The sequence below is a fragment of the Trachypithecus francoisi genome, unplaced genomic scaffold (assembly GCF_009764315.1).
Source record: "Trachypithecus francoisi isolate TF-2019V2 unplaced genomic scaffold, Tfra_2.0 Lachesis_group4, whole genome shotgun sequence".
NCBI classification, from domain to species: Eukaryota; Metazoa; Chordata; class Mammalia; order Primates; family Cercopithecidae; genus Trachypithecus; species Trachypithecus francoisi.
Genome location: NW_022681469.1, coordinates 25534725 through 25561346, shown reverse-complemented (window position 1 = coordinate 25561346; position 26622 = coordinate 25534725). Strand labels below are relative to the sequence as shown.

General features: G+C 37.9%; 1 protein-coding gene across 4 annotated transcripts in view; it reads left to right on the top strand.

The window, feature by feature from the left end:
• The window catches only part of EXOC4 (exocyst complex component 4), an 823024-nt gene that overhangs the window by 124313 nt on the left and 672089 nt on the right, over positions 1 to 26622 (top strand). For all 4 annotated transcript variants that reach the window (XM_033193639.1, XM_033193641.1, XM_033193640.1 and 1 more), the window contains exon 7: positions 5721 to 5895. In XM_033193639.1, coding sequence (XP_033049530.1) covers positions 5721 to 5895 — 175 coding nt within the window. The remainder of the gene's footprint in view (positions 1 to 5720; positions 5896 to 26622) is intronic.

Genomic DNA, 26622 nt, shown 5'->3' with positions numbered 1-26622 from the left:
CAAACAGCTCTTTCTCAATCTTGTGGGCAGTCAGAGAGTGTATATAAATATTAACAACATATTTCAGTTTATTTCTGGTAGCTTTAAATTGGGCCAAGCTAGTGCAGATTTACATCCTGTTTATGTGAATGATTCCTAATCTCTTTTATTCTTTGCTGCATCAGGGGAGCGTTGTCTTCCTTTCTCCTTTTCTTTTTGAAGGAGTGTACATGCTGGTGAGGGACAACATATGATTGACTTTGGTTTCTTTTTCCTTATTAGTCATTCACTGCTTATCCCACTACTGAGTTCCACTCAATGATCCATTGAAACCCTTCTTGTCAAGGTCACTGGGGACCTTAAGTTGTACATTTCTCTCTTTTAGCCTTACCATAGCCTTTTGCTTTGCTGGTATTCTCTCTCTTTTCTCCTCTGCAATGTTCCCTGGCCTCCTTCTTCATCTCTAGTTACTTTCTAACCATCTTTTTAATGATACTCTTTCCTGGAGTATTGGTCCTGGACCTCACTTGCTTTTCTTATTCTGCATATTATCCCCGAGTGATCTCATCTCCTCAAATATTTTTCACTTTTAAAATTTCCAGTATCATTCTCTGCTGAGCTCCAGACTTGCATATCTGACTACCTAAGGATATACACCTTAAACTTAACATATCCAGACAAAAACCCAACATCTCTCCTTCTAGATTTCTTTTTTTTTTTTTTTTTTTGAGATGGAGTTTCATTCTTGTTGCCCAGGCTGGAGTGCAATGGCACAATCTTGACTCACCCAGCCTTCGCCTCCTGGGTTCAAGCGATTTTCCTGCCTCAGCCTCCCGAGTAGCTGGGAATACAGGCATACGCCACCACACGCAGCTAATTTTGTATTTTTAGTAGAGACGGGGTTTCTCCATGTTGGTCCAGTTCCTGACCTCAGGTGATCCGACACCTCGGCCTCCCAAAGTGCTGGGATTACAGGCGTGAGCCACCGCGCCCGGCCTCCTTCCAGATTTCTAGTTTCACTTGAATTCTCTCTCCCCCCACCTCTCTCAAGCATAAACCAAAGAGTATCTGAGGCAGGTCTCAACCATTTAGGAAGTTTATTTTACCAAGGTTAAGGACGTAGCCATGACATAGCTTCAGGTCCTTATGAAATGTGCCCACACTGGTCAGGGCACAGTTTGTTTATTTTTATTTTGAATTTCATACATTTTAGGGAGACATGAGACATCAACCAATATATGTAAAATATACATTGGTTTTGTCCCTAAAGGTGGGGCAAGTCGAAGCGAGGAGGGGCTTCCAGGTCATAGATAGATAGAGACAAACAGTTGCATTCTTTTGAGTTTCTGATTAGCCTTTCCAAAGGAAGCAGTCAGATACAAATTTATCTCAGTGACCAGAGACATGAGGTTGAGTTCTATTCTTTGTCCACAAGGAATTTCCGTGTGGACAAACTGTGAGGGAGGTATGTAGCTTTTAAAAAAAATCTTAGCTGTTTTTTTAAGGAATAGAACAGGAAGCAGGTTTGCCCTAAGCTGTTCCCAGCTTGACTTTTCCCTTTGTCTTAGTGATTTTGGGGTCCCAAGATTTATTTTCCTTTCACACAGGAAAGGTTAACCATTCTCCTCAGTGTTGCTCAAGCCAGAATTTCAGACAAAGGAAACCTGAACCTTCCCCTCTCTTTAGAATTGTACCATTACTTCAGCTAGTTCTATTTTCTAATTCGATTTTTCCAGCAGTGTTGTGAGTCTCTTAGAACAGTTATTAATTAATACTTTCGCTTTGCAGATGGGGACACTTGGAGAAGTTGGGAGAGTTTTTTCATAATGAAAGATGTAGGAAGTGTCAGTGCTGGGAAAGAATGGAAATCTGTTGTTTCTTACATGTTATTTAAGAAGGAGAAACAAATAAAAGACCAAGTGAGCTAAAAGAGAAAAGTTGATGTCCTCCTGGTAGTAAGAATGTAAAGGAATCAGCTTTCACAACACCTTGGTTTTTGAGATGCCAAGTTTCATTTTTCACTATTTTATGTATTTCCTCTTCACTGTTAGAGAGGTGTTGGATCTTCCCTCTCCCCATTCACAGCCACAGCTGCTGTTCTTTGAACAGCTATATTGAGGTATAATTCACTGCTGCACAATTCACCTATTAAAAGTATACAATTCAGTGGTTTTTAGTACATTCGTAGAGTTTTGCAACCGTCACCACTATCTGGTTCCAGCAAGTTTATGTCCTCCCTAAAACAAATCCCATATACTTTATCAGTCAGTTGCCACCCACCCCCAGCCTAAGTAACCACTAATATATTTTGTGTCTCTATAAATTTGCCTATCCTGAATATTTTATATGACCATAATCATATAATATATGGTCTTCTGTGACTTTTTTTCACTTACCATAGTAATTTCAAGGTTCATTCCAATTGTACCATGTATCAGTACTTTATTCCTTTTTATGGCCAAATAATATTCTATTGTATGAATATACCGCGTTTTATTTATCCATTTATCAGTTGATGGATATTTGGATTGTTTCCACCTTTGGGTTTTTACGCATAACACTGCTAAGGACATTTGTATACAAGATTTTATGTGCACGTATGTCTTCATTTCTCTTGGGTATATAGCTAGGAATGGAATCACTGGCTCCATATGGTAACTATGTTTAATGTCGCGAGGAACTGCCAAAGTGTTTTCCGAAGCGGCTGTACCATTTTACATTCCCACTGGCACTGTATGAGAGTTCCAATTTCTCTGCATCCTTACTCATACTTTTTATTGCTTTGCTTTTTGATTATAGCCATCCTAGTGGACTGAAGTTCTAGCTCATTGTGATTTTGATTTGCATGTCTCTGATGGCTAATGATGTTAAGGATCTTCTTGTTTGCTTATTGGCTATTCATATATATTCTTTGGAGCAATGGATATTTAAATCCTTTGTCCATTTTTAAGTTCAGTTGTCTTTTTATTACGAGTGTAAGATTTTAGATTTGTCTTTTATCAGATTAATGATTTACAAATTTTTTTCTCTCGTTTTTTGTATTGCCTTTTTACTTTCTTGATGGTATCATTTGAAGCACATACATTTTAAATTTTGGTGTGAGAGCTGTGGGTTTTATTAAATAATATGACACCATTGTGCTTTGGTAAGGTGGAAGAGAGCTTTCCTCCTGTTAAAATGGCTGGAGGTCTCAAAATAGGTGGAGCTGCAAGTGGAGTGTCACCACTTGTGATCTATCTCCTAGCTACGATTACATCTCCTTTCCTTCCTCTCTGTGTAGCCTGTCCTGTGGCTATGATGGCCACACTATAGGAACAGGCTTGTTTTGGCTTTGAGCCTCCAGGAGTGGCAGAAGCTGGAACTGTGTCAGCATTTTATTAAGAGATGGCTGTTTCCAAGATGTTAACAGATACTGTGAATCTCATCTTACACCTCTATTCTCTACTGGGTTTTTTTTTTTCTAAATGTAGCACTGCTCCTGGCTGCTGAACAGCTGTTGTCCTTGACTGACAGGCAAGGTATGCAGTTGTGGAACTCATCAGCTCTGGAGATAACCAGATAACAGCACCCCTAACAAGAGGAGCCACTTTTCCATTAAAACTTTGCTGCTGGTTCACAATCCTGTATCTAGAACTTCATGCCACTGGGACATTAGACACCAGTGTACCTCAGGCATCTGAATGTCATGGATCAATATGATTTCACACCATGTTTTGAATACCCCAACATTTATGTTAACATACAGTAAGTTTTAATTTTCTCCAGTAAGGACATTTGGCAACATAACTGCCATTCATGGCAGAAAATAACTAAGATTTTCCTATCAAGAGAGTACAAAAGATGTAATGTTAAATAAATTTACCTTTGTGAAAAGTCAATATATTATTCATACTTTGGTATCCACCACTTAAAAACATATTAAGTCTATAGATTCATATTTGAGAACCACAGTCTTACATACCTAGGATAAATCTTTGTTGGAAAAAGAGAACCTTCACTTAATCAGGTATGTACTGATTAAGTTACTGATCTGTATGATGTCGGATACCAGTTTTATACGGATTATTTCCCTGCACCACATTAAGTGTTTCAGTTGGTATGTTTAGACACATGTTTCTGTATCTTGTATGTATCTCTGCTAATATTTGAGTAGTTCTTCAATAACACAGATGAGAAAGAAGAATTATTTTAGATATATGTGAGTATAAATATGAATTTGACTTGTAAAGGATTAAAAAGAATCATCAATCAAAAGGTAGAATGACTTCTATTTATAAACACAATATGTAACGTCTGGATTATGTATGTGTATTCTAGGCTGAGAGTACTACATAAATTCTATTGATTTTGTCTCATCCGAATTACAGTGTCAAATAGATATTATGGTTTTACCAAAGATAGTTATGGGCTGTCACATTGGCACATTAATTACAACAATTGGGCAGTAAAGAAGCCATAGAATAGATAATGTGCTGTACGTTTTGATGAGATTGTAGTTACAACCCCTTATTTATGGTAATAAAATCTTGTTAATTGACACTGCTGACAAGCTCTTTTGCTTTCCTTTTCAACTTTCCAAGTTGGTTTATCAGTATATTTAGGAATTACAAGCTGAGAGCCACAAAATATATAATAAAGCTCACATTGCAATATTTTCTGTACTTGTTCATCCTATACACGTTAAATTCATTCAACAGTATTTGCTAATTATTGTTCTAAGTGCTCCTAAGTATTCAGAGATGTATAAAGCAGTGCCTACTCTGAAAGATTAATAATGGAGAAGTGAGGTAAAATGTCTATATATAAAGAAATATGACCGTCATTTATTGAGCCACATATGTGAGGCTCACGTGATAAGTTCCTTAAAAGCAGGACAAAATAGTATACAGGTTCAGAGGAGGAAAAGATGGTTCCAGGCCTATGTGATCATTGAAACTGTAAGTCTCAGTGGTAGAGGAATTACTTTGCATCTATGACATAAATCTTTGTGCTATCTCTAAAGATACATCTACATTCTAGAACTGTAGTGAGAGGTAGGTGGCTAAATGTACTGACATGGAAATCAACTATTGTTCTAGGCCTAGCTGCACTGCAACCTTATTTTGTGTCCTTGAGTATATAAAATTGATGTAATAATATGTGTCCAGCATATCTCACTATGGTGAATGAGATAATGTGGATGCCTGAGCTTCTCCCTGTGGTGAAAGTCAGATTGCTTGGCAGGTGTATATATTTTTTCAGGCAACTCGGGCCATGCATTTGGATTGTAGTAAGCGCAGCTTTCCCTGACTAAATGGATTAATATGCTTATCAAAGTGCCTAATTTATTGCTAGGGAACAGCATATTCTGTCCTACATCTGAGCTGTTGTCTGAAATGCGTGAATTCCTTGGAGAAGCTGCCTATATGAATACATAGTAGTAGTATTGTAATCAGTGAGCTATGTTAAAAAGGCAACATATGTTTATTGAGATGCTATTGGTAGTTTAGGGGCTTTACAATTGGTTTTAAAATTCTTACATCATTTCCATTTTATAGCAGAGGAAACTGAGGCTTAGATAAGTTCTTAAAAGTTGCTTAAGATAATACAGTTGTTTGAATTCACATCTGCTGAAATCTAACGTTTATGCTGTTTACATTGTAGAGTGCTACTTTAGTTTGATGTTTTTCTTGCAGGTCACGGTAAGCCATTTATCTGCATGTATGTATGTGTCAATGTTATTTATTTGTTTATGTCACTAGGTTGCTTCTAGAACTGCTGGAGTTACTGTTTGACAAATTTAATGCTGTAGCCACTGCACACTCTGTGGTCCTGGGATACCTGCAGGACACTGTAGTGACTCCACTGACTCAGCAGGAAGATATCAAACTGTATGACATGGCAGATGTATGGGTGAAGATCCAAGATGTTCTACAGGTAAGAGCCTTTTACAAAGGGTGTCGTCTTGATTCAGAGTAACAGTTTAGAATAACAACAACAACAGCAACAACAAGCCACCTAAAACATTACCTTGAGAGTCATAAAGAGGATAAGAAAGTAATGCTTGCATTTGAACGTGATGTTGCTGATGGCATTAACTTCTATCATCTTCAAAAAACTTTTTAACAGGCTGTGTGCAGTAGCTCATGCCTGTAATCCCAATACTTTGGGAGGCCAAGGCGGGCGGATCACCTGAGGTCAGGAGTCTGAGACCAGCCTGGCCAACATAGTGAAGCCTTGTCTCTACTAAAAATACAAAGATTAGCTGGGTGTGGTGGTGGACACCTGTGATCCCAGTTACTTGGGAGGCTGAGGAAGGAGAATCGCTTGAACTCGGGAGGCAGAGGTTGCAGTGAGCCATCGTACCACTGCACTCCAGCCTGGGAAACAGAGTGAGACTCCATCTAAACAAAACCTTTAACAGACTTCTTTTTTTTTTTTTTTTTTTGGCAGACTTTAAAAACAGAAGCATATTCTCAATATGTATAGTATCTGTCTTTCTGTTGTAGTATACTTTACTGCACTGGAATTAGTCATATATTAAGGTAAAAAATATTAAACTGTTCTTAAGCATTATTTTATAAACATGTATATAGCTTAATTTTGTTGACTATTTCCTTAGAGTCAACTTGTGCATATATTGGGTTACATGACAGAACAAGAGCTTATTTTGAGAGATGAGAATAGATCTGTGAGGTATAAATGTATCACTTTGCTTGATTTGTTGAAGATTAGAGGAATGATATTACTGTCTGGTATGATGCTGCTGAAATGATATTTAGAAATTGTATTATATTTTTTCTACATGTGTGAGCAAAATATATTTGATTTGGCCAGCTGGAAATTAGAAATATAATTAAGAGTTAGCTGAAGCAAGTTTGACATAACTAAATAGAAGTAACTTAGTTAGATAGTATCTGCTAATATGAAAAAAATTAAGTATATGTAGGGAATTGGAAAACGTAACTGTGTAGGCATGAAATTACTTCCATGGCAAATAGGAGTCTTTGCAGGAAAAAGTAAATCATGAATGTAAATTATAGTCATTTTTTAGAATGTAGACATGCTCTTGGTGGATTGAATGATTGATTCCTCGTTTCTCATTCGTTAGACAACTTTTGGTACAGTGTATATGCTTTACTGGTGGTTCAGTAGAAATAATATTTTGGTTGAAACTGTATGCTCTAAGTTCTTTTTACTGCTTTGTCAGTTACCAAGCCTGTAGTAGGTACTTGGTGAATATTTGTGTATTGAATAAAATATCTTTATGGGTTGGAGGCTGGTTATTTAACATTTTGCATCTTGATTTGCTCATCCGTCCTATGTAAATAATGTGTGCCTTTCATATCCATGTTTAAGTATGAAATAAGATAATAGATTTTAAAGCTAGATTAAAAATAATTAGAATTAGGGACTTCTGTTTTTCATCTTGATGAAGTTACCTTTTGCTGTAAGCAACTTAGGTAGTCAGCACAGTCAACTGAGAAAAAAGAACACACTAGATGAGCTCTACCTTCATCCCTGCATCTTCTTCGTGAATACTTTCCAAACTCTTAGCCTGTTGATCATATATGAAGCTGTGTACACCACAAGGCTTGGCAGAAAACAGCTACTGTGGGACTCTGAGCTGAGTGAAGATTTTAGAAGTTGGAAGCTTCTGAGCAGTGTTGGAGCTCAGACCAGCCAGTGTGGGGAGAGCTTGCTAAACATACTGTGCTTTCAGCTGTGACCTCAGAAAGGTCACACCTTATGAGCAGGGCCATTCTAGGAGTAGAAGACAGGCTACTATAGATCTCATACAACAAAGCCCCAAACCAAGCCTCTATTTCAGCATCTTGATCCACCTGTAGATTTATTGTCTGATAGAAGAAAACTCTCTCTAAAGTAAGACAATATAATTCAGTTTCTCAATAACAAAGCACCTGCAATGTCTAGCATAGAATTATTATGCTTGTTAAAAAGCAGGAAAATGTGACTCTTAACCAGAATGAAAAAGTTGATAGAAATAAATATCTAAAATGAAAAACCCACCAGGAGTGGCTCATGCCTGTAATCTCAGCACTTTGGGAGGCCAAGGTAGGTGGGTCATTTGAGGTCAGGAATTCAAGACCAGCCTGGCCAACATGGTGAAACCCTGTCTCTACTAAAAATACAAAAGAATTAGCCATGCATGGTGGCAGGTGCCTGTAATCCCAGCTACTCAGGAAGCTGAGGCAAGAGAATTGGTTGAACCTAGGAGGTGGAGGTTGCAGTGAGCCGAGATTGTGCCTCTGCACTCCAGCCTGGGTGACAGTGTGAGACTCTATCTCAAATAAATAAATAAATAAATAATAAAATGAAAAATTCACCAGATGATTTAGCTGCAGATAACATACTGTAGAAGAAAGGATCAGTGAATTTGAAGATAGATCAATGTAAACCATCCAAATCAAAGCACAGAGAAAAAAATAGACAAAAGGAAAATGAACAAAGCTATAATATCTTCAAGGATATTATGCAACTTAACAATTATGTGGTTTACAGGTACAGAAGGAGAGAGGACAGAGAGATTGGGGTAGAAAAATATCAGGGGAAATAATGACTGAAAAGTTTTGAAATTTGTTGAGAAACATAAATGCACAGATGCAAGAAACGTAACAAATCCCAAGCAAGATAAACACAAAGAAAATCAGCACACATATGCACATTATGAAAACCAAAGAAAAAAATCTTAAAAATAGCCAGAGGAAGAAAAACACATTGCCTACAAGCAAACAGTGATAAAAATTATCAGTGACATCTCATCAGAAACAATGCAAGCCAGAAGTCAATGTATATCATTCCAAAAGTGTTGAAAAGAAACAAAAATTGTCAATCTAGGATTTTGTATTACCAAAAACATTCTTTAAAATGAAGCTGAAATAGAGACATTTTCAGATGAACTAAAACTTAAAGAATTTGTCACCACTAGACTTACACTTAAACGTTATAGAAAGTTTTTCGGCCAGGCATGGTGGCTCATGCCTGTCATCTCAGCACTTTGCAAGGCTGAGGCGGGTGGATCACGAGGTCGGGAGTCCAAGACCAGCCTGGCCAAGATGGTGAAACCCTGTCTCTACTAAAAATACAAAAAAATTAACTGGGTGTGGTGGCTGGCACCTGTAATCCCAGCTACTCCGGAAGCTGAGGCAGAGAATTGCGTGAACCCGGGAGGCAGACGTTGCAATGAGCCACGATTGCGCCGCTGCACTCCAGCCTGGGCGGAGGGGTGAGACTCCATCTCAAAAAAAAAAAAAAAGTTTTTCAAGCTGAAGGAAAATAATACCAGATGATAACTTAGATCTACAGAAAAAAGTAAATAGGGCCAGAAATGGTGAATATGTGGACAAAAAAATAAAATGCTTTCCCCCTCCGCATTTCTTGATTTATTTTTATTTAAAGAATTTTTAAAATTTCTGTCTAAGTCAAAAACAATCATGGTATATGTGGGTTTTATAATATATTTTGGAAGGCAATATATGACAATAATTACACAAAAGATGGGAGTAGAGTGAATGATACCATGCTGTTGTGAATTTCTTATATAATACATGAAGAGGTATAATGTTTAGGGTAGCCTATGATAAGTTCAGGATGCATATTTCAATCCCTGGAGCAAACATTAAAATTCTAAGATACATAGCTAAGAAGCCAGTAGAGGGGATAAAATTGAACAGTGAATATATTTTTGATTAATTCAGAAGAAAGAAAAGAAGGAAAAAGAACAAGGAAGAAAGAAACAATAAAAAACAAAGCAAAGATAGGATGAATAGAACCCAAAAGCAAGGTGATAGACTTAGCACCAACCATGTCAATAATTACATTAGATATAAATTGACAAGATACTCCAGTTGAAAGACAGAGATCACACTGGATTTAAAAAAAACCAAGACCCAACTATGCTGTTTCAAGAGATGCATTTTATGATGTTTTATTACTTTAAACATTTTTAAATAATTTTAAAATTGTAGAAAAATTGTGAGAATAAGAATAGTACAAAGAGTCATATACCTCTTTATTTGAATTCAGCTGTTCTTAACATTTTACCACTTTTTTCCTGTTTTCTCTGTGTATATACGGACACACACATGCATTTCTCTTTGAAAAATTGACAGCAAGTTATATACTCTACTGTCTATATTCTTGTTTTGTCAACTGACCCAGTAATGTTCTATACAGCAGTATTTTTGCCCCTCCAGTAGAGAAACCAGTTTAGGATCAGGTATTTCGTTTGGTTGTCTTTAAATTTGAACATTTATAGTCTTTTTTTTCCCCTCTTTTATGATAGTGGCACTTTTGAAAAATATGTATCTCTCCCCTGTTAATGCAAATTTGTCATTTTGGGTTTAAAAGATACACTTTAAACATAAGATTAAATGTATGAGAATAGAAAGAGATATACCATGAAATACTAATAAAAATAGCTAGTATTACACAAATACATCAGACATTATTAGAATATATAAATGTAATTATTTGTATTATAGTAGTTAGGACATTTAGAACTTGAATACATCAAGGCCTAGAAAGTGTATTATGGACTATGTAATTTTAATTATGGCAAGGTCATAAAATAGTTTCTGAATAAGTTTTTATGACCCCCCCATCTTTGGCTTTTACTTATGTTCTAAACTGAAAACAATTATTAAATCTGTTAGAATGCTATTTAGAATACTACCATGAGGAATTAGCTGTGATTATGAACAAAGTAAGATAACATGTCTTCCCTAACTCTGCTTACTTTGTAATTGTCAGATGTATATAATTCCTGTACAACTGAAAACAAAACCCATTATTTCATAATAAAATTGATTGTAATGAACTAAGCAACTTTAAATTCTATCAGATATTAACAGGTGAAATTTACAGATTAAAAATAGGTATTTCTGTTTTATTAAATGAGTTATACGTTTCATACATATAGTTTAAAATGAGTGATTTGGGGATTCTGTCTAAGTTATGGAATGAGTTAGTTGTTTATTTAAACAGCTTTATTGAAATATAATTTACATGCTCTAAAGTTTACCTATTTGAAGTATAGATTTCAGTGGTTTTTTAGTATGTTTATGGAGTTGTACAACCATCACAATCATATCATTTTAGAACATTTTCATCTATGCCAAAATAAATCTTGTATCTATTAGCAGTCACTCCTCATATCCCACTTACCTGTAGACCTAGCCTGTTAGGGTACTGATCTACTTTTTGGAAATGACTTATTTTTATCGTGGATCTGTGATCTTTATTTTGTTATTTTTCTAAAATATGGATCCTTGGAAACTTTATAGTTTAAGAGAAAGTAGACAAGATGAATTTAAGACACTAAAAGAGGTATCAATTATGTGTTATATCTGTCAGAAACTTGTAGTCTCCAAATTATACACTTGGCAGTGCTGTTGCTATTTGACGTTAATGCATACATGTACCAATGGCATAAGCTATTTGACAGAGAAGGAACATAGAACTGAAACTGTTCTAATGAAAGGTGAGAGGTCTGACATAGAAATAACATTTCATTTCATGTATTTTGTTTAATTGCTCTGAGGCCAATATATGGCAATGTTCTTTGCATTTTTGCTTGCTTTCTCTTTCCCCATTTTTCTTCCCCTCTTAACTATCTACTTTTCTGCCCTTTCTTCTTAAGCATGTTGTGGAAGAATGGCCTTAGTCATGACTTGAGTTAATCTGTTGTTGATTGTTTCTTAACTATCTATTCTACTCATCTTTATTATTGTCCTATAAATTTGAGCATAGATCATTTTTGAATAAGAGGTTCATATAAATATTTTAAATTGTAATTGCTATGCAATCAAAATTGTTATATAACTTTTAGATTATTTTTAGGTTTCCATGTTTTCTAGTTCTCTCAGAATTCTTTCAGGTTATACAGTACTGAGTAATATTAGGCTATATACTCATCAATAAACTGGATGGCTAATGGCACAGACACACAGATGGACTAATGCTGCTGAAAGTAAGAAGAGTAGTAGATGTAATATGTAATGTTATTATTCTGAGACATGTTGAATGGCCCAAGAAAGGCTTTGGAGATTGATGATGAGTTGATCCTTGGAGGATTCGTAGAGGTAGAGGAGATGGGAAATGGCACTCCTGGTAGGTGGAAAGACTAATGAGATAATATTTGCAAGTGGCAAAAAAGGAATGAATAGACAAGGATATTCAGGGATAGGTAAGAAGAAGAGTGTAGCATAACTGAAGGTTTACTTTGTGGATCTGATGATAAGCTTGGTTAGGTAGATTTGGGTGCAGGTTGTGAAAAGCTGTTAGGGTTATCTAAGTGGTTTGTGATTTATCTTTAGAGTAATAGTTTCTGAACCTGGTTACACATTTGACTCATCTAGGGATTGATTTTTAGCTCCATCCTACACCCTATGAATGACAGTTGCTGTGGATAAGGACTACGTTCCGTTTTTTAGCACCTAAGGTGATTCTGATGTATTTGTTTAGGATCTTGTATTTGGAAGCCATTGTGTTGGGTAAGTGATTCTCAATGTATATCTCTTAGACCATCATTAGCATTATATGGGAACATATTAAAAAATGCAAATTTTTATCCCCACCTTTGATTGACTGAAACAAGAACTCTGGGGGCGGGACCTTCAGGTGATTCTTAGGCACACTCAAGTTTGAGGACCTTTGCTGTAGGTAATATGGGACCTTTGGAGATTTGTATTGGAGTGTGATGAGATGAAGGAAGATTAGTGTGGTAGTAATGAAAAGGACTGAGTGAAAAGGACTGAGTAGAGAGGCTGGGGACTAAGACAGGCAAACTATTTTGTAGGCAATGGAGAGTCTATGCATATATTACTTGAGGTATTGTTTAATAGTGAAGTAAACAAGACAGGCTTTGGTGTATGGTCAAGGAATATAAAGAAGGGAGAAGATTTCTAAACCTTTTCAGAGTCTTTTAGAAAATCTGTAGGATGATATGGTCCATCTGCCAGCCTAGTTTCCAATATGACAGATTTTTTAATGATGGTTTAGTGTTAATATTATTGTGACCAACTATGTGCTGAGTACTGGGGAACAGAAAAAAATACATTGAACACAGGAGAGCCCTGGCTAGGAAATATTTAATGTTCACTATATAGAGGGTTTAGGATGAAAATTTTTGGTTAAGTTTCTATGTACAGTTTTACACATGGGGCCAATTTAGTTTTCATATACTTGTTGGAGGAATGTTCTTTAGGTTAGAAATCATTCCTGGAGAACAAAATAATTGAACAGAATACTAGAAGCCTTTAGTTAAGTATGTAACAGCATGAATGAAGGTGATGGGATATTATGATTAATAGAGTTATAAATGTTTAGAGTTCAAATTTCTGTATTTCTTTGAATGGAAAACGTTTCCTGCTGAAAAGTTGAAATGTTCCTTATATATTAAATTCTTTGTATAGTAAATTAATTCTTGGAGGAGAGAATAATTTTTGATCTTTTAATGACTTCAGCAGTTTTTTTCCACTGGAACTTGGGCTTTCCCTAGCAGCCAGAACCCATCCTTTAGTTGGAAGGCTCATTTGTCTCAGCGTGTTTGTCTGAAGACAGACAGTGAGGAGACAAGGCTATAGCTATGATAGTAACGGGGTGTCATAGTTTTTCCCTAGTGTCGCCCTGTGACCACACACCATTGCACTCCTTTTTCAGTTTTACACTCTTTTTGAAACTGTGATAATAGAAATACATGTTTTTGCCCTTTTGAGCAGCGGCAGCACCTTCCAAAATGATACCTGCTTGGTGACAAGTGTGTCATATTGTTGGCTGTGTGTTTTCTTTCTTTTTCTTTTATTTTGTATTATATTTTAAGTTCTAGGGTACATGTGCACAACGTGCAGGTTTGTTACATGTGGCATGTTGGTGTGCTGCACCCATTAACTTGTCATTTATATTAGTTATATCTCCTAATGCTATCCCTCCCCCCTCCCCCCATCCCACAACAGGCCCCGGTGTGTGATGTTCCCATTCCTGTGTCCAAGTGTTCTCATTTTTCAGTTCTCGCCTATGAGTGAGAACATGTGGTGTTTGGTTTTTTGTCCTTGCGATAGTTTGCTGAGAATGATGGTTTCCACCTTCATCCATGTCCCTACAAAGGACGTGAACTCATCCTTTTTTATGGCTGCATAGTATTCCTGGGTGTATATGTGCCATATGTTCTTAATCCAGTCTAACATTGATGGACATTTGGGTTGGTTCCAAGTCTTTGCTATTGTGAATAGTGCTACAGTAAACTTATGTGTGCATGTGTCTTTATAGCAGCATGATTTATCATCCTTTGGGTATATACCCAGTAATGGGATGGCTGAGTCAAATGGTATTTCTAGTTCTAGATCCTTGAGGAATCACCATACTGTCTTCCACAATGGTTGAACTAGTTTACAGTCCCACCAACAGTGTAAAAGTGTTCCTATTTCTCCACATCTTCTCCAGCACCTGTTGTTTCCTGGCTTTCTAATGATCGCCATTCTAACTGGTGTGAGATGGTATCTCATTGTGGTTTTGATTTGCATTTCTCTAATGGCCAGTGATGATGAGCATGTATTCATGTGTCTGTTGGCTGCATAAATGTCTTATTTTGTAAAGTGTCTGTTCATATCCTTTGCCAACTTTTTGATGGGGTTGTTTGATTTTTTCTTGTAAACTTGTTTAAGTTCTTTGTAGATTCTGGATATTAGCCCTTTGTCAGATGAGTAGATTGCAAAAATTTTTTCCCATTCTGTAGGTTGCCTGTTCACTCTGATGGTAGTTTCTTTTGCTGTGCAGAAGCTCTTTAGTTTAATTAGATCCCATTTGTCAATTTTGGCTTTTATTGTCATTGCTTTTGGTATTTTGGACATGAAGTCCTTGCCCATGCCTATGTCTTGAATGATATTGCCTAGGTTTTCTTCTAGGGTTTTTATGGTTTTAGGTCTAACATTTAAGTCTTTAATCCATCTCGAATTGATTTTTGTATAAGGTGTAAGGAAGGGATCCAGTTTCAACTTTCTACATATGGCTAGCCATTTTTCCCAGCATCCTTTATTAAATGAGAATCCTTTCCCCATTTCTTGTTTTTGTCAGGCTTGTCCAAGATCAGATGGTGGTAGATGTGTGGTATTATTTCTGAGGGCTCTGTTCTGTTCCATTGGTCTGCTGTTTTGGTTACTGTAGCCTTGTAGTATAGTTTGAAGTCAGATAGCGTGATGCCTCCAGCTTCGTTGTTTTGGCTTAGGATTGACTTCACAATGCGGGCTCTTTTTTTGTTTCCATATGAACTTTAAAGTAGTTTTTTCCAATTCTGTGAAGAAAGTCATTGGTAGCTTGATGGGGATGGCATTGAATCTATAAATAACCTTGGGCAGTATGGCCATTTTAACGACATTGATTCTTCCTATCCATGAGCATGGAATGTTCTTCCATTTGTTTGTGTTCTCTTTTATTTCATTGAGCAGTGGTTTGTAGTTCTCCTTGAAGAGGTCCTTCACATTCCTTGTAAGTTGGATTCCTAGGTATTTTATTCTCTTTGAAGCAATTGTGAATGGGAGTTTACTCATGACTTGGCTCTCTGTTTGTTTGTTATTGGTGTATAAGAATGCTTGTGATTTTTGCACATTGATTTTGTATCCTGAGACTTTGCTGAAGTTGCTTATCAGCTTAAGGAGATTTTGGGCTGAGATGATGGGGTTTTCTAAATATAGAATCATGTCATCTGCAAACAGGGACAATTTGACTTCCTCTTTTCCTAATTGAATACCCTTGATTTCTTTCTCTTGCCTGATTGCCCCGGCCAGAACTTCCAACACTGTGTTGAATAGGAGTGGTGAGAGAGCGCATCCCTGCCTTGTGCCAGGTTTCAAAGGGAATGCTTCCAGTTTTTGCCCATTCAGTATGATACAGACTGTGGGTTTGTCATAAATAGCTCTCATTATTTTGAGATACGTCCCACCAATACCTATTTTATTGAGAATTTTTAGCACATAGGGCTGTTGAATTTTGTCAAAGGCCTTTTCTGCATCTATTGAAATAATCATGTGGTTTTTCTCTTTGGTTCTGTTTATATGTTGGATTACATTTATTGATATGCGTATGTTGAACCAGCCTTGCATCCCAGGGATGAAGCCCACTTGATCGTGGTGGATAAGCTTTTTGATGTGCTGCTGGATTCGGTTTGCCAGTATTTTATTGAGGATTTTTGCATCGATGTTCATCAGGGATATTGGTCTAAAATTCTCTTTTTCTGTTGTGTCTCTGTCAGGCTTTGGTATCAGGATGATGCTGGCCTCATAAAATGAGTTAGGGGAGGATTCCCTCTTTTTCTATTGATGGGAATAGTTTCAGAAGGAATGGTACCAGCTCTTCCTTGTACCTCTGGTAGAATTCGGCTGTGAATCCGTCTGGTCCTGGACTTTTTTTTGGTTGATAAGCTATTAATTATTGTCTCAATTTCAGAGCCTGTTATAATTCTATTCAGGGATTCAACTTCTTCCTGGTTTAGTCTCGGGAGGGTGTGTGTGTCCCGGAATTTATCCGTTTCTTCTAGATTTTCTAGTTTATTTGCGTAGAGGTGTTTATAGTATTCTCTGATGGTAGTTTGTGTTTCTGTGGGATTGGTGGTGATATCCCCTTTATCATTTTTTATTGTGTCTATTTGATTCTTCTCTCTTTTCTTCATTAGTCTTGCTAGCGGTCTATCAATTTTGTTGATCTTTTCGAAAAACCAGCTCTTGGATTCATTGATTTTTTGAAGGGTTTTTTTGTGTGTCTATCTCCTCCAGTTCTGCTCTGATCTTAGTTATTTCTTGCCTTCTACCACCTTTTGAATTTGTTTGCTCTTGCTTCTCTAGTTCTTTTAATTGTGATGTTATGGTGTCAATTTCAGATCTTTCCTGCTTTCTCTTGTGGGCATTTAGTGCTATAAATTTCCCTCTACACACTGCTGTAAGTGTGTCCCAGAGATTCTGGTATGTTGTGTCTTTGTTCTCATTGGTTTCAAGGAACATCTTTATTTCTGCCTTCATTTCGTTATGTACCCAGTAGTCATTCAGGAGCAGATTGTTCAGTTTCCATGTAGTTGAGCGGTTTTGAGTGAGTTTCTTAATCCTGGGTTCTAGTTTGATTGCACTGTGGTCTGAGAGACAGTTTGTTATAATTTCTGTTCTTTTACATTTGCTGAGGAGTGTTTTACTTCCAACTGTTTGGTCAGTTTTGGAATAAGTACGATGTGGTGCTGAGAAGAATGTATATTCTGTTGATTTGGGGTGGAGAGTTCTGTAGATGTCCATTAGGTCCGCTTGGTGCAGAACCGAGTTCAATCCTAGATATCCTTGTTAGCTTTCTGTCTCGTTGATCTGTCTAATGTTGACAGTGGAGTGTTGAAGTCTCCCATTATTTTTGTGTGGGAGTCTAAGTCTCTTTGTAGGTCTCTAAGGACTTGCTTTATGAATCTGGGTGCTCCTGTATTGAGTGCATATATATTTAGGATAGTTAACTCTTCTTGTTGAATTGATCCCTTTACCATTATGTAATGGCCTTCTTTGTCTCTTTTGATCTTTGTTGGTCAAAAGGCAACCCCTGCCTTTTTTTGTTTTCCATTTGCTTGGTAGATCTCCCTCCATCCCTTTATTTTGAGGGTATATGTGTCTCTGCACATGAGATGGGTCTCCTGAATACAGTGCACTGATGGATCTTGACTCTTTATCGAGTTTGCCAGTGTGTGTCTTTTAGTTGGAGCATTTAGCCCATTTACATTTAAGGTTAATATTGTTATGTGTGAATTGGATCCTGTCATTATGATATTAGCTGGTTATTTTGCTCATTATTTGATGCAGTTTCTTCCTAGCATCGATGGTCTTTACAATTTGGCATATTTTTGCAGTGTCTTGTACTGGTTGTTCCTTTCCATGTTTAGTGCTTCCTTGTAGGAGCTCTTGTAGGTCAGGCCTGCTGGTGACAGTATCTCTCAGCATTTGCTTGTGTATAAAGGATTTTATTTCTCCTTCACTTATGAAACTTAGTTTGGCTGGATATGAAATTCTGGGTTGAAAATTCTTTTCTTTAAGAATGTTGAATATTGGCCCCCCACTCTCTTTTGGCTTGTAGAGTTTCTTCCCAGAGATCTGCTGTTAGTCTGATGGGCTTCTCTTTTTGGGTAGCCCGACCTTTCTCTCTGGCTGCCCTTAACATTTTTTCCTTCATGTCAACTTTGGTGAATCTTTCAATTATGTGTCTTGGAGTTGCTCTTCTTGAGGAGTATCTTTGTGGCGTTCTCTGTATTTCCTGAATTTGGATGTTGGCCTGCCTTGCTAGATTGGGGACATTCTCCTGGATAATATCCTGCAGTGTTTTCCAACTTGGTTCCATTCTCCCCCTCACTTTCAGGTACGCCAATCAGATGTAGATTTGGTCTTTTCACGTATTCCCATATTTCTTGGATGCTTTGTTTCTTTTTATTCTTTTTGCTCTAAACTTCTCTTCTCGCTTCATTTCATTCATTTCATCTTCAATCACTGATACTCTTTCTTCCAGTTGATCGAATCAGCTACTGAAGCTTGTGCATTAATCACGTCATTCTTGTGCCATGGTTTTCAGCTCCATCATGTCATTTAAGGACTTGCCTACACTGGTTATTCTAGTTAGCCATTTGTTTGATCTGTTTTCAAGGTTTTTAGCTTCTTTGCAATGGGTTCGAACTTTCTCCTTTAGCTCGGAGAAGTTTGATGGTCTGAAGCCTTCTTCTCTTAGCTCATCCAAGTCATTCTCCATCCAGCTTTCTTCCATTGCTGGTGAGGAGCTGCGTTCCTTTGGAGGGGGAGAGGTGCTCTGATTTTTAGAATTTTCAGCTTTTCTGCTCTGTTTTTTCCCCATCTTTGTGGTTTTATCTACCTTTGGTCTTTGATGATGGTGACGTACAGCTGGGGTTTTCGTGTGGATGTCCTATCTGTTTGTTAGTTTTCCTTGTAACAGTCAGGACCCTCAGCTGCAGGTCTGTTGGCGTGTGCTGGAGGTCCACTCCAGACCCTGTTTGCCTGTGTATCAGCAGCGGAGGCTGCAGAACAGCAAATATTACTGAACAGCAAATGTTGCTGCCTGATCTCTCCTCTGGAAGCTTCGTCTCAGAGGTGTACTGTGCCGTGTGAGGTGTCAGTCCGTCCCTACTGGAGGGTGCCTCCTAGTTAGGCTACTCGGAGGTCAGGGACCCACTTGAGGAGGCAGTCTGTCCTTTCTCAGATCTCAAACTCTTTGCTGGGAGAACCACTACGCTCTTCAAAGCTGTCAGACGGGGACATTTAAGTTTGTAGAGGTTTCTGCTGTGTTTTGTTTGGCTGTGCCCTGCCCCCAGAGGTGGAGTCTACAGAGGCAGGCAGGCCTCCTTGAGCTGAGGTGGGCTCCACCCAGTTCGAGCTTCCTGGCTGCTTTGTTTACCTACTCAAGCCTCAGCAATGATGGATGCCCCTCCCCCAGCCTCACTCCCCTCTTGCAGTTTGATCTCAGACTGCTGTGCTAGCAATGAGCGAGGCTCTGTGGTCGTGGGACCCTCTGAGCCACGTGTGGGATATAATCACCTGGTGTGCTGTTTGCTAAGACCCTTGGAAAAGCGTAGTATTAGGGTGGGATTGACCCCATTTTCCAGATGCCGTCTGTCACAGCTTCGCTTGGCTGGGAAATTGAATTCCCTGAGCCCTTGTGCTTCTCGGGTGATGCAATGCCTCACCCTGCTTTGGCTTACACTTAGTGTGCTGCACCCACTGTCCTGCACCCCCTGTCTGACAAGCCCCAGTGAGATGAACCTGGTACCTCTGTTGGAAATGCAGAAATCACCCGTCTTCTGCATCCCTCATGCTGGGAGCTGTAGACTGGAGCTGTTGCTATTCAGCCTTCTTGAAACTGCCCCTGGCTGTGTGTTTTCAAGTGTGTAAAAGACTGAGGTACACTAGAAACACAAAATATTTAGTCCTGTTGAATTCTGTATAGAAAAGGAAGAGGATCAGTTTCAACAAACCCATCCTCCAGATGTTTTGATTCTATAAAAAATAATAATTTTTTTTCACATCTCATTTCAAAACACAACTGGCTATTTAGCCATTGTTGACTTAAATGTGTAACCCCTTGGCATGCTAAGCAGTGGCTACAGATGGAGACAGTGGGTTCTGATTATATGGTTTACCACTATTAGTGACACCTAGAACAAGTCATTTTACTTTTTTTAGTGCCTTGATTTCTTTTTCTGGAGATTAGTGGAGACAGATTGTAAAATCATTTTACTTTTGTTCACTGCCATATAAATGTTTAAATAGTGATAAAATTAACCTCTTGCAGAGAGGGCTTGACGTTTGCTGTCAGGTAAGTGAATCCACCAGATTATTAGCACTGATCCTTGACCTGGAGTAGATTTTCAAGGAGACACATGCAATTTCTATTTTGAATCCACGTCTGAAACTAGGTTATTCTTAGATTTTGTTGAATTTGGTATTTTGGTTAGCTGAGGATTCTATACCTTAAAGTAAAACTAACCTACTTTAGTATTTCAGGCCAGAAAACATATGAGAACTTTCTTGCAGAAATAGTTTTTCTTTATTTCTGAGCCTGTAAAACTTTTTGATAATCTCTATTTTGGGTGGCATCATGAAGTCATGTTTTTGGCCAGGCCATTGAGTCTCCACAAAAGTGCTTGCTCCCAGAATGTTTCTTCTGTCTTGTCAATGGATAGTATGCTGCCAAGTGAACAGAATATAATTAACATTTGCAAGTTAAATTAAAAATCTTCTAACATTGAGTTTGTTTCTATAGCACCAGGACTCTCACTGTGTTGCTTTATGTTCACTACTAATTCTTCAAGCAGGAACTGATGAGCAGCCAGGGAGATTCCTCTGGCTTCTAGTACAGACGTAAGAGATGCCCACGTCAGAATGCTAGGGTGTCTAATGCCTAGTGAAGTGTGATGTCAATGTCGTGGACATCTTAATACACTGTGGCAAACTTTAGAAAATAGTAGCTTTGCTGGGGATACCCCAGAATAGGTTGATCTGGTAGGAAGGCTATTCTCCTTAAATTTTCACATACCCAGGATGGGCCTGCTCAGGCCTCATTACGTCTTGATCTAGAGAACACAAGTGTAGAAATGACAGCTCTTCCTTCTCCCTCACTGCCTCCAAAGCTTATCTCTCTCTGGTTTTGTCTGCTGTTTTAGAGGGTGAACTGTTACAAGCCAAGTGTCCATCAGACTCATGCTGCTATTGCTACTTTAAGTGTCCTCATCAAGATTTGGTGCATTTGGGCCAAGGCAAGAATGTTGCTAGGAACCAAGAGGCCATAATAAGTGGTGGTGATTAATAGCATGAAGTGAAATAGTGTGATGTAGAAAGTATCATTCTGTGATTTGAGTGAAATTACAGCTACTGGCATGAACTTCACTGATATATTGCTCTTGCCTACTTGAGAAGGTTTTGGAGCAACAATAATTCCATTTTCCTGAATTGGTCTTCTTTTTTTTTTAAGCGTATTTTTTAAAAAACGTATTCTGATTGTGGAAGCAATGGGTGTGTCTGAATCCTTGCGTATAGCGATAGTTCTTCTGATTTTTTTTTTTTTTTTTTTTGCTGTGTAGCACATTCTTCAGAAACTTGGTGGTTTAAGACATCAACCATTTTATTTCTCATAGTTTTGTGAGTCAGGAATTCATGAAGGCTCCGATGCACAGTGCTTCTACTTGACATGGCATTGGCTGAGAACATTCACTTGGCTGCGCATCTGCAGCATGGACTGGTTAGGAGGTCCAAGAAGACTTTATTATGTATCTGGCACCATCATTTTTCTCCACGTGGCTTCTGTTTCACCACATGACCTTGCAGCAGGGTTGTCTCAGGGTGGTTGGACTTCATACATGATGGCTAGCTTTAACTAGAGAGCATTCTAAAGGGGGAAGGCTGCAGGTCTTTTAAAGCCTGGCCTTGGACATTACTTGGTATCACGTCTACCATGTTCTTTTGGTCAATTGGGTAGCTCAGATTTAAGTGGAGGGAAAATAGAATTTATTTAGTGTGAAGAGTGGCAAGGAATTTGAAGCTATTTTTTTTCTACCACTTCGCTGTGGACTTTGTAAGTTTGCCTTATAGACCCACCAGTCAGACACTGGCATGAGGTTATTGTCTTTGGGTTTGTATCACAAGATAGAGGCCAGTATTTCATTGTCTACTGCTCTTAATTTGTTAGAGAATATTTAAATGATTACCAGATTCAGCAACATTTCACCAGTTTGATCATATTAAAGACCATTCAAGATACATTTGGGAAAATACAAGTCTTTCACAGAACTCCTTTGTTCAGGTGAGTTAATTCTTATAGTAGTTATACTTTGTCACTTTACACGCAAGCACTGAAATGATTTTTTATATGTTATTAATCCTTTTGATCTTTCTGTTGTTACAATGTGTCATATTGTGCCCCATTTTAGAGGTGGAGAAACTGTGATGGGTTTTAAATCATGTTTTTTAGCACCAAAGAGTCAAATATGGAGTCAGCTTGCCCTAGCTTTCTTTTACAATGTTTAAGTCATCGATTTAAAAGCCTACTTTGGCTTATACTTTGGCATCTTGACATTTTACTTAAGAGAATTCATGATAACTCTTTCAGCTGATTCATTTAGTTAAAATAATTTCAGTTCACATATTTTTAAAATCAAGGCTTTGTGTTGAGAAATTTGTCCAACCAGGGATTTTACTGTTTGTATATATACAAGTGTGTTTACCACTATACATGTATACATGTATTCGTGTATGATTGTTTTCCAATTGTGAAGATTCAGGATTTCAAGTTTATTTTTTTTACATTGACAGATAAAATTGTACATAATTACTGTGTGGATTTCAAGTTTAAAAGAATAACCATCTCTGCATAGAGATTTGTCTTTTCCTGTTTTAAAATACCAAAGATTTTGATAAAGGCACTAAGATTGGTTTAAGCCTTTGCATTACCCTATACAGTCAAGAAAGGTAAGGCTATGTCTGTTTCGTTTTTGGCAGTGGCTTCAGATTAGATCAATTGAACATTCTGAACATTTTGCTAGTTACGGGCATTCCAGTGGTCACTGGGCCTCCCACCATTCCTCTCCAGAGCCAATGGTAACTGCAATAGCTGTGACTTCCTCCCTCCCTCTTTTTAGAAGGTGTTGTTTTCTCTTGTATATCTTGCTTTTATGAAGTGGCTGTCAGCAGGGAGCACAAAGAGGCTCTCTGGCAGTTGCTGTTCCTTTGAGAGCGTGCTTCTTTTGCCTGTTTGTCACTCCAGTGAGGACTGCATTCTGGTAGTGAAGGGAGCAGTCCTTTGCCACTTCAGTTTGTGCTGCTTATACTCTTGTTCAGGGGTGAAGGCTGGAATATAGAACGGAGGGATATTACTGACATGTGTACCATAATGTGTATGCAAAGCTTAAATTAAAAATTGAGTGGAAGTGATATTGTAGGATATTGATATTTTATGCCCTTGACTTTAAACCCTCTGTGGTAAAAGGTGACGTAGAACCTGTTATTGCACCATTTCTTCTAATCTTGGCCTGTCAGATCTCCATTAGTTGGAATTCTGCAAATGAAAGACATAATGAAAGAAGAGTTTTTTTGTGTGAATCTTTGCTATACTGGGCAAGACCCAGTTGTTCTGGTAAAGAGGTGGCAAGAAACACCAGTGCAGAAGTCACACAGTGCACTATAATGTATTGAACCCCATTATTTGGTCTATTTTAAATGTATGTGTAATCTGGTCGATGAAGTGTTCTGGATTCTGTTATCCTAGTCATGGTCAGTCTTAGTTTTGTTACCTTTACTATCTTAAAGCAGCAGATCTCTGTGGGGACGCACAATCAGAATGGCCTGTGGACCCTACATCTCTAGAGCATGCTTCAGTAGGATTCTAACTGATTCTAATGCACACTCCTGGTTAAGAGGCAGGATTAGTAAGTGATACAGGATTGGTCATATTAAAATCAAATCCATTAAAGTCTTAAGGGGTTGAAGAGGTTTACAGAGGCAAATTTTGATTCATTTTGAAAGATACGTCACGTTTAGGAGAGTGTTTGTATTCTGCAACATATAGCAAATGAAGATAGAATTATGAAACTTCATAAATATGGGAACGTGCTTTAATGTACATTACTATAAAGGGAAAAGAAAAGCTAGACATCTGTGCTCTAACTGATCTCCATTTACAGATTTTGGTCAGTTTTATTTAGAGTAGCAGCCCAAAGTTGGCAAACATAGATAATTCCTATTTCTGACTTGAACAGTTGAGAATGTTGACAAATGCATTACTTCATCCAATAATTTTTTGGACTGGAAACAATTATATCATCATGTTAATTGTCTGTTATTAAGAAGGGGGTTTTCTAGGTTGCTTCTCACCCCACCTCCATTTATTACTTGTATAAATTTTTAAGGCTTATATTGATGAGATTTTTATGGAATGGAGGGGAGAAATTTTTTCCTTTTTAACAAGTTCATGTAAAAGGAATTTACGAAATTATTTTAATCCTGCTGGGAGCTGAGGACAAAACACAAAACAAAAACAGAGCAGAACAGTTTATGGTCCCATGGACAAATGGTCAGTCTGAACACAAGTGCTAGAGAAGACCTTAGGAGGCTGAGGTCAGAGTGGGTTAAAGTAGTTGAGTTCATGGGCAAAGGGGGACTTGGCATATTTTTACACAGTTAAGTCTAAATGCATAATATGAATAGCACTATACAGACCTGGGGAGGATGGGTTTTGGGGGATTTGTTTGTTTTCTTAGAACATGTTACCAAAAAAAAAAAAAAAAGATTGAATACTTTTGGGTGATAGAGAGACCTTTGAAGAAGAGGTTGGGTGGCTTGGACTTTGCCTTTTAAGCCATGGACTGCAATTATAGTTTTGTTTTGTTATTACTATGGAAAATTTCAAACATGTTCAGAAATTGAACCAGTAGAATGGTTCCCCATGTATTCATTATCCAGTTTGATCAGTTTCAGTATTATCAATTTATGTGATATTGTTTTCTACCCCTCCCTGTTTCCCTCTCCTTTATTGTTTTGAAACAATCCTAGAAATTATACTGTTTTGTCTATATTTTAATATGTATCTCTGAAAAATAAGAACTCTTCTTTTTAAAATTATACCTAAAAACTGGCCGGCTGTGGTGACTCACGTCTGTAATCCCAGCACTTTGGGAGGCCGGAGTGGGCAGATCACTTGAGGTCAGGATTTTGAGACCTACCCGGCCAACGTGGTGAAACCCTGTTTTTACTAGAAACACAAAAATTACCCAGGAGTGGTGGCCTGTAGTCCCAGCTACTTGGGAGGCTGAGGCAGGAGAATCGCTTCAACCCGGGAGGTGGAGGCTGTAGCGAGCTGAGATTGTGCCATTGCACTCCAGCATGGGTGACAGAGTGAGACTCTGTCTCAAAAATAACATAAAATAATACCTAAAAACATAATTTCTTTATCATCAAATATCTAGTCAGTGTTCACATTTTCAGTTGTCTCAAATATTATAATTATATTTTTTTACATTATGTTTGAATCAGGATTCAAATAAGGTTTAAATATTGCAATTTGATTAAGTTTCTTAAGATTCTTTTAATCTGTAAGTTCCTGCACCATCTGTCATTTTATCTGTCATTTTATTTTTATCCCTTGAAATTTATTTATTGAAGAAACTATATCATTTGGTTTGTAAAATTTTCCACAGCATGGCTGGCTTTGGCTGATTGCTAGCGTCATTTGCTATTTATTTTTGTCCTGTAGCTTGGATCTAGAGCCTCGATCAGATTTAAGTTGATTTGTGGTAACATGATTACTTCATAGGTATTATGCTTTTTTGGATAGAGAAGTAAAGTAGTGAAAGTAATGTTTTTAGGATGGTTTGTCTGGCAGCATTGTGCAAAATGAATTGGTAAAGGAGGAAATAGAGAGATTCCAATTAGAAGGCAGGTTCAATCAATGCGGGAGGGAAAGGCTACAGTAGTAAGGCAGCAGCAGGGAAAAGAAAGACAATGGAGATAAGAGAGATTTTGAAAGAAGAAGGAATTTTCAAAACCTTTTAGGTTTAACTATAAGAAATGGAGAGTTGGCTGGGCGTGGTGGCTCACGCCTATAATCCCAGAACGTTGGAAGGCCAAGGCGCCGGGTGGATCACCTGAGGTCAGGAGTTTGAGACCTGCCTGGCCAACATGGAGAAACCCTGTCTCTACTAGAAATACAAAAAAAAAAAAACAAACCAGCCGGGTGTGGTGGCGGGTGCCTGTAATCCCAGCTGCTTGGGAGACTGAGGCAGGAGATTCACTTGAACCCAGAAGGTGGAGCTTGCAGTGAGCTGAGATTGCACCATTGCACTCCAGTCTGGGCAACAAGAGTAAAACTCCTGCTCAAAAAAAAAAAAAAAAAAAAAGGAGAGTCATAAGTCAGGTTAAAGTTGTGAACCTGAGTGATTGGGAAATAGGGTCAGGAAGATGGTGCTTTGTGCCTGTTGAATTGAAGGTCTGAGTATTGGTAGACTATCCTTGCAGAATTGTGTTACAGGAAGTGTATTAGTCTGTTTTCACGCTGCTGATAAAGACATATCGCAAACTGGGCAATTTACAAAAGAAAGAGGTTTAATTGGAATCGCAGTTCCATGTGGCTGGGAAGCCT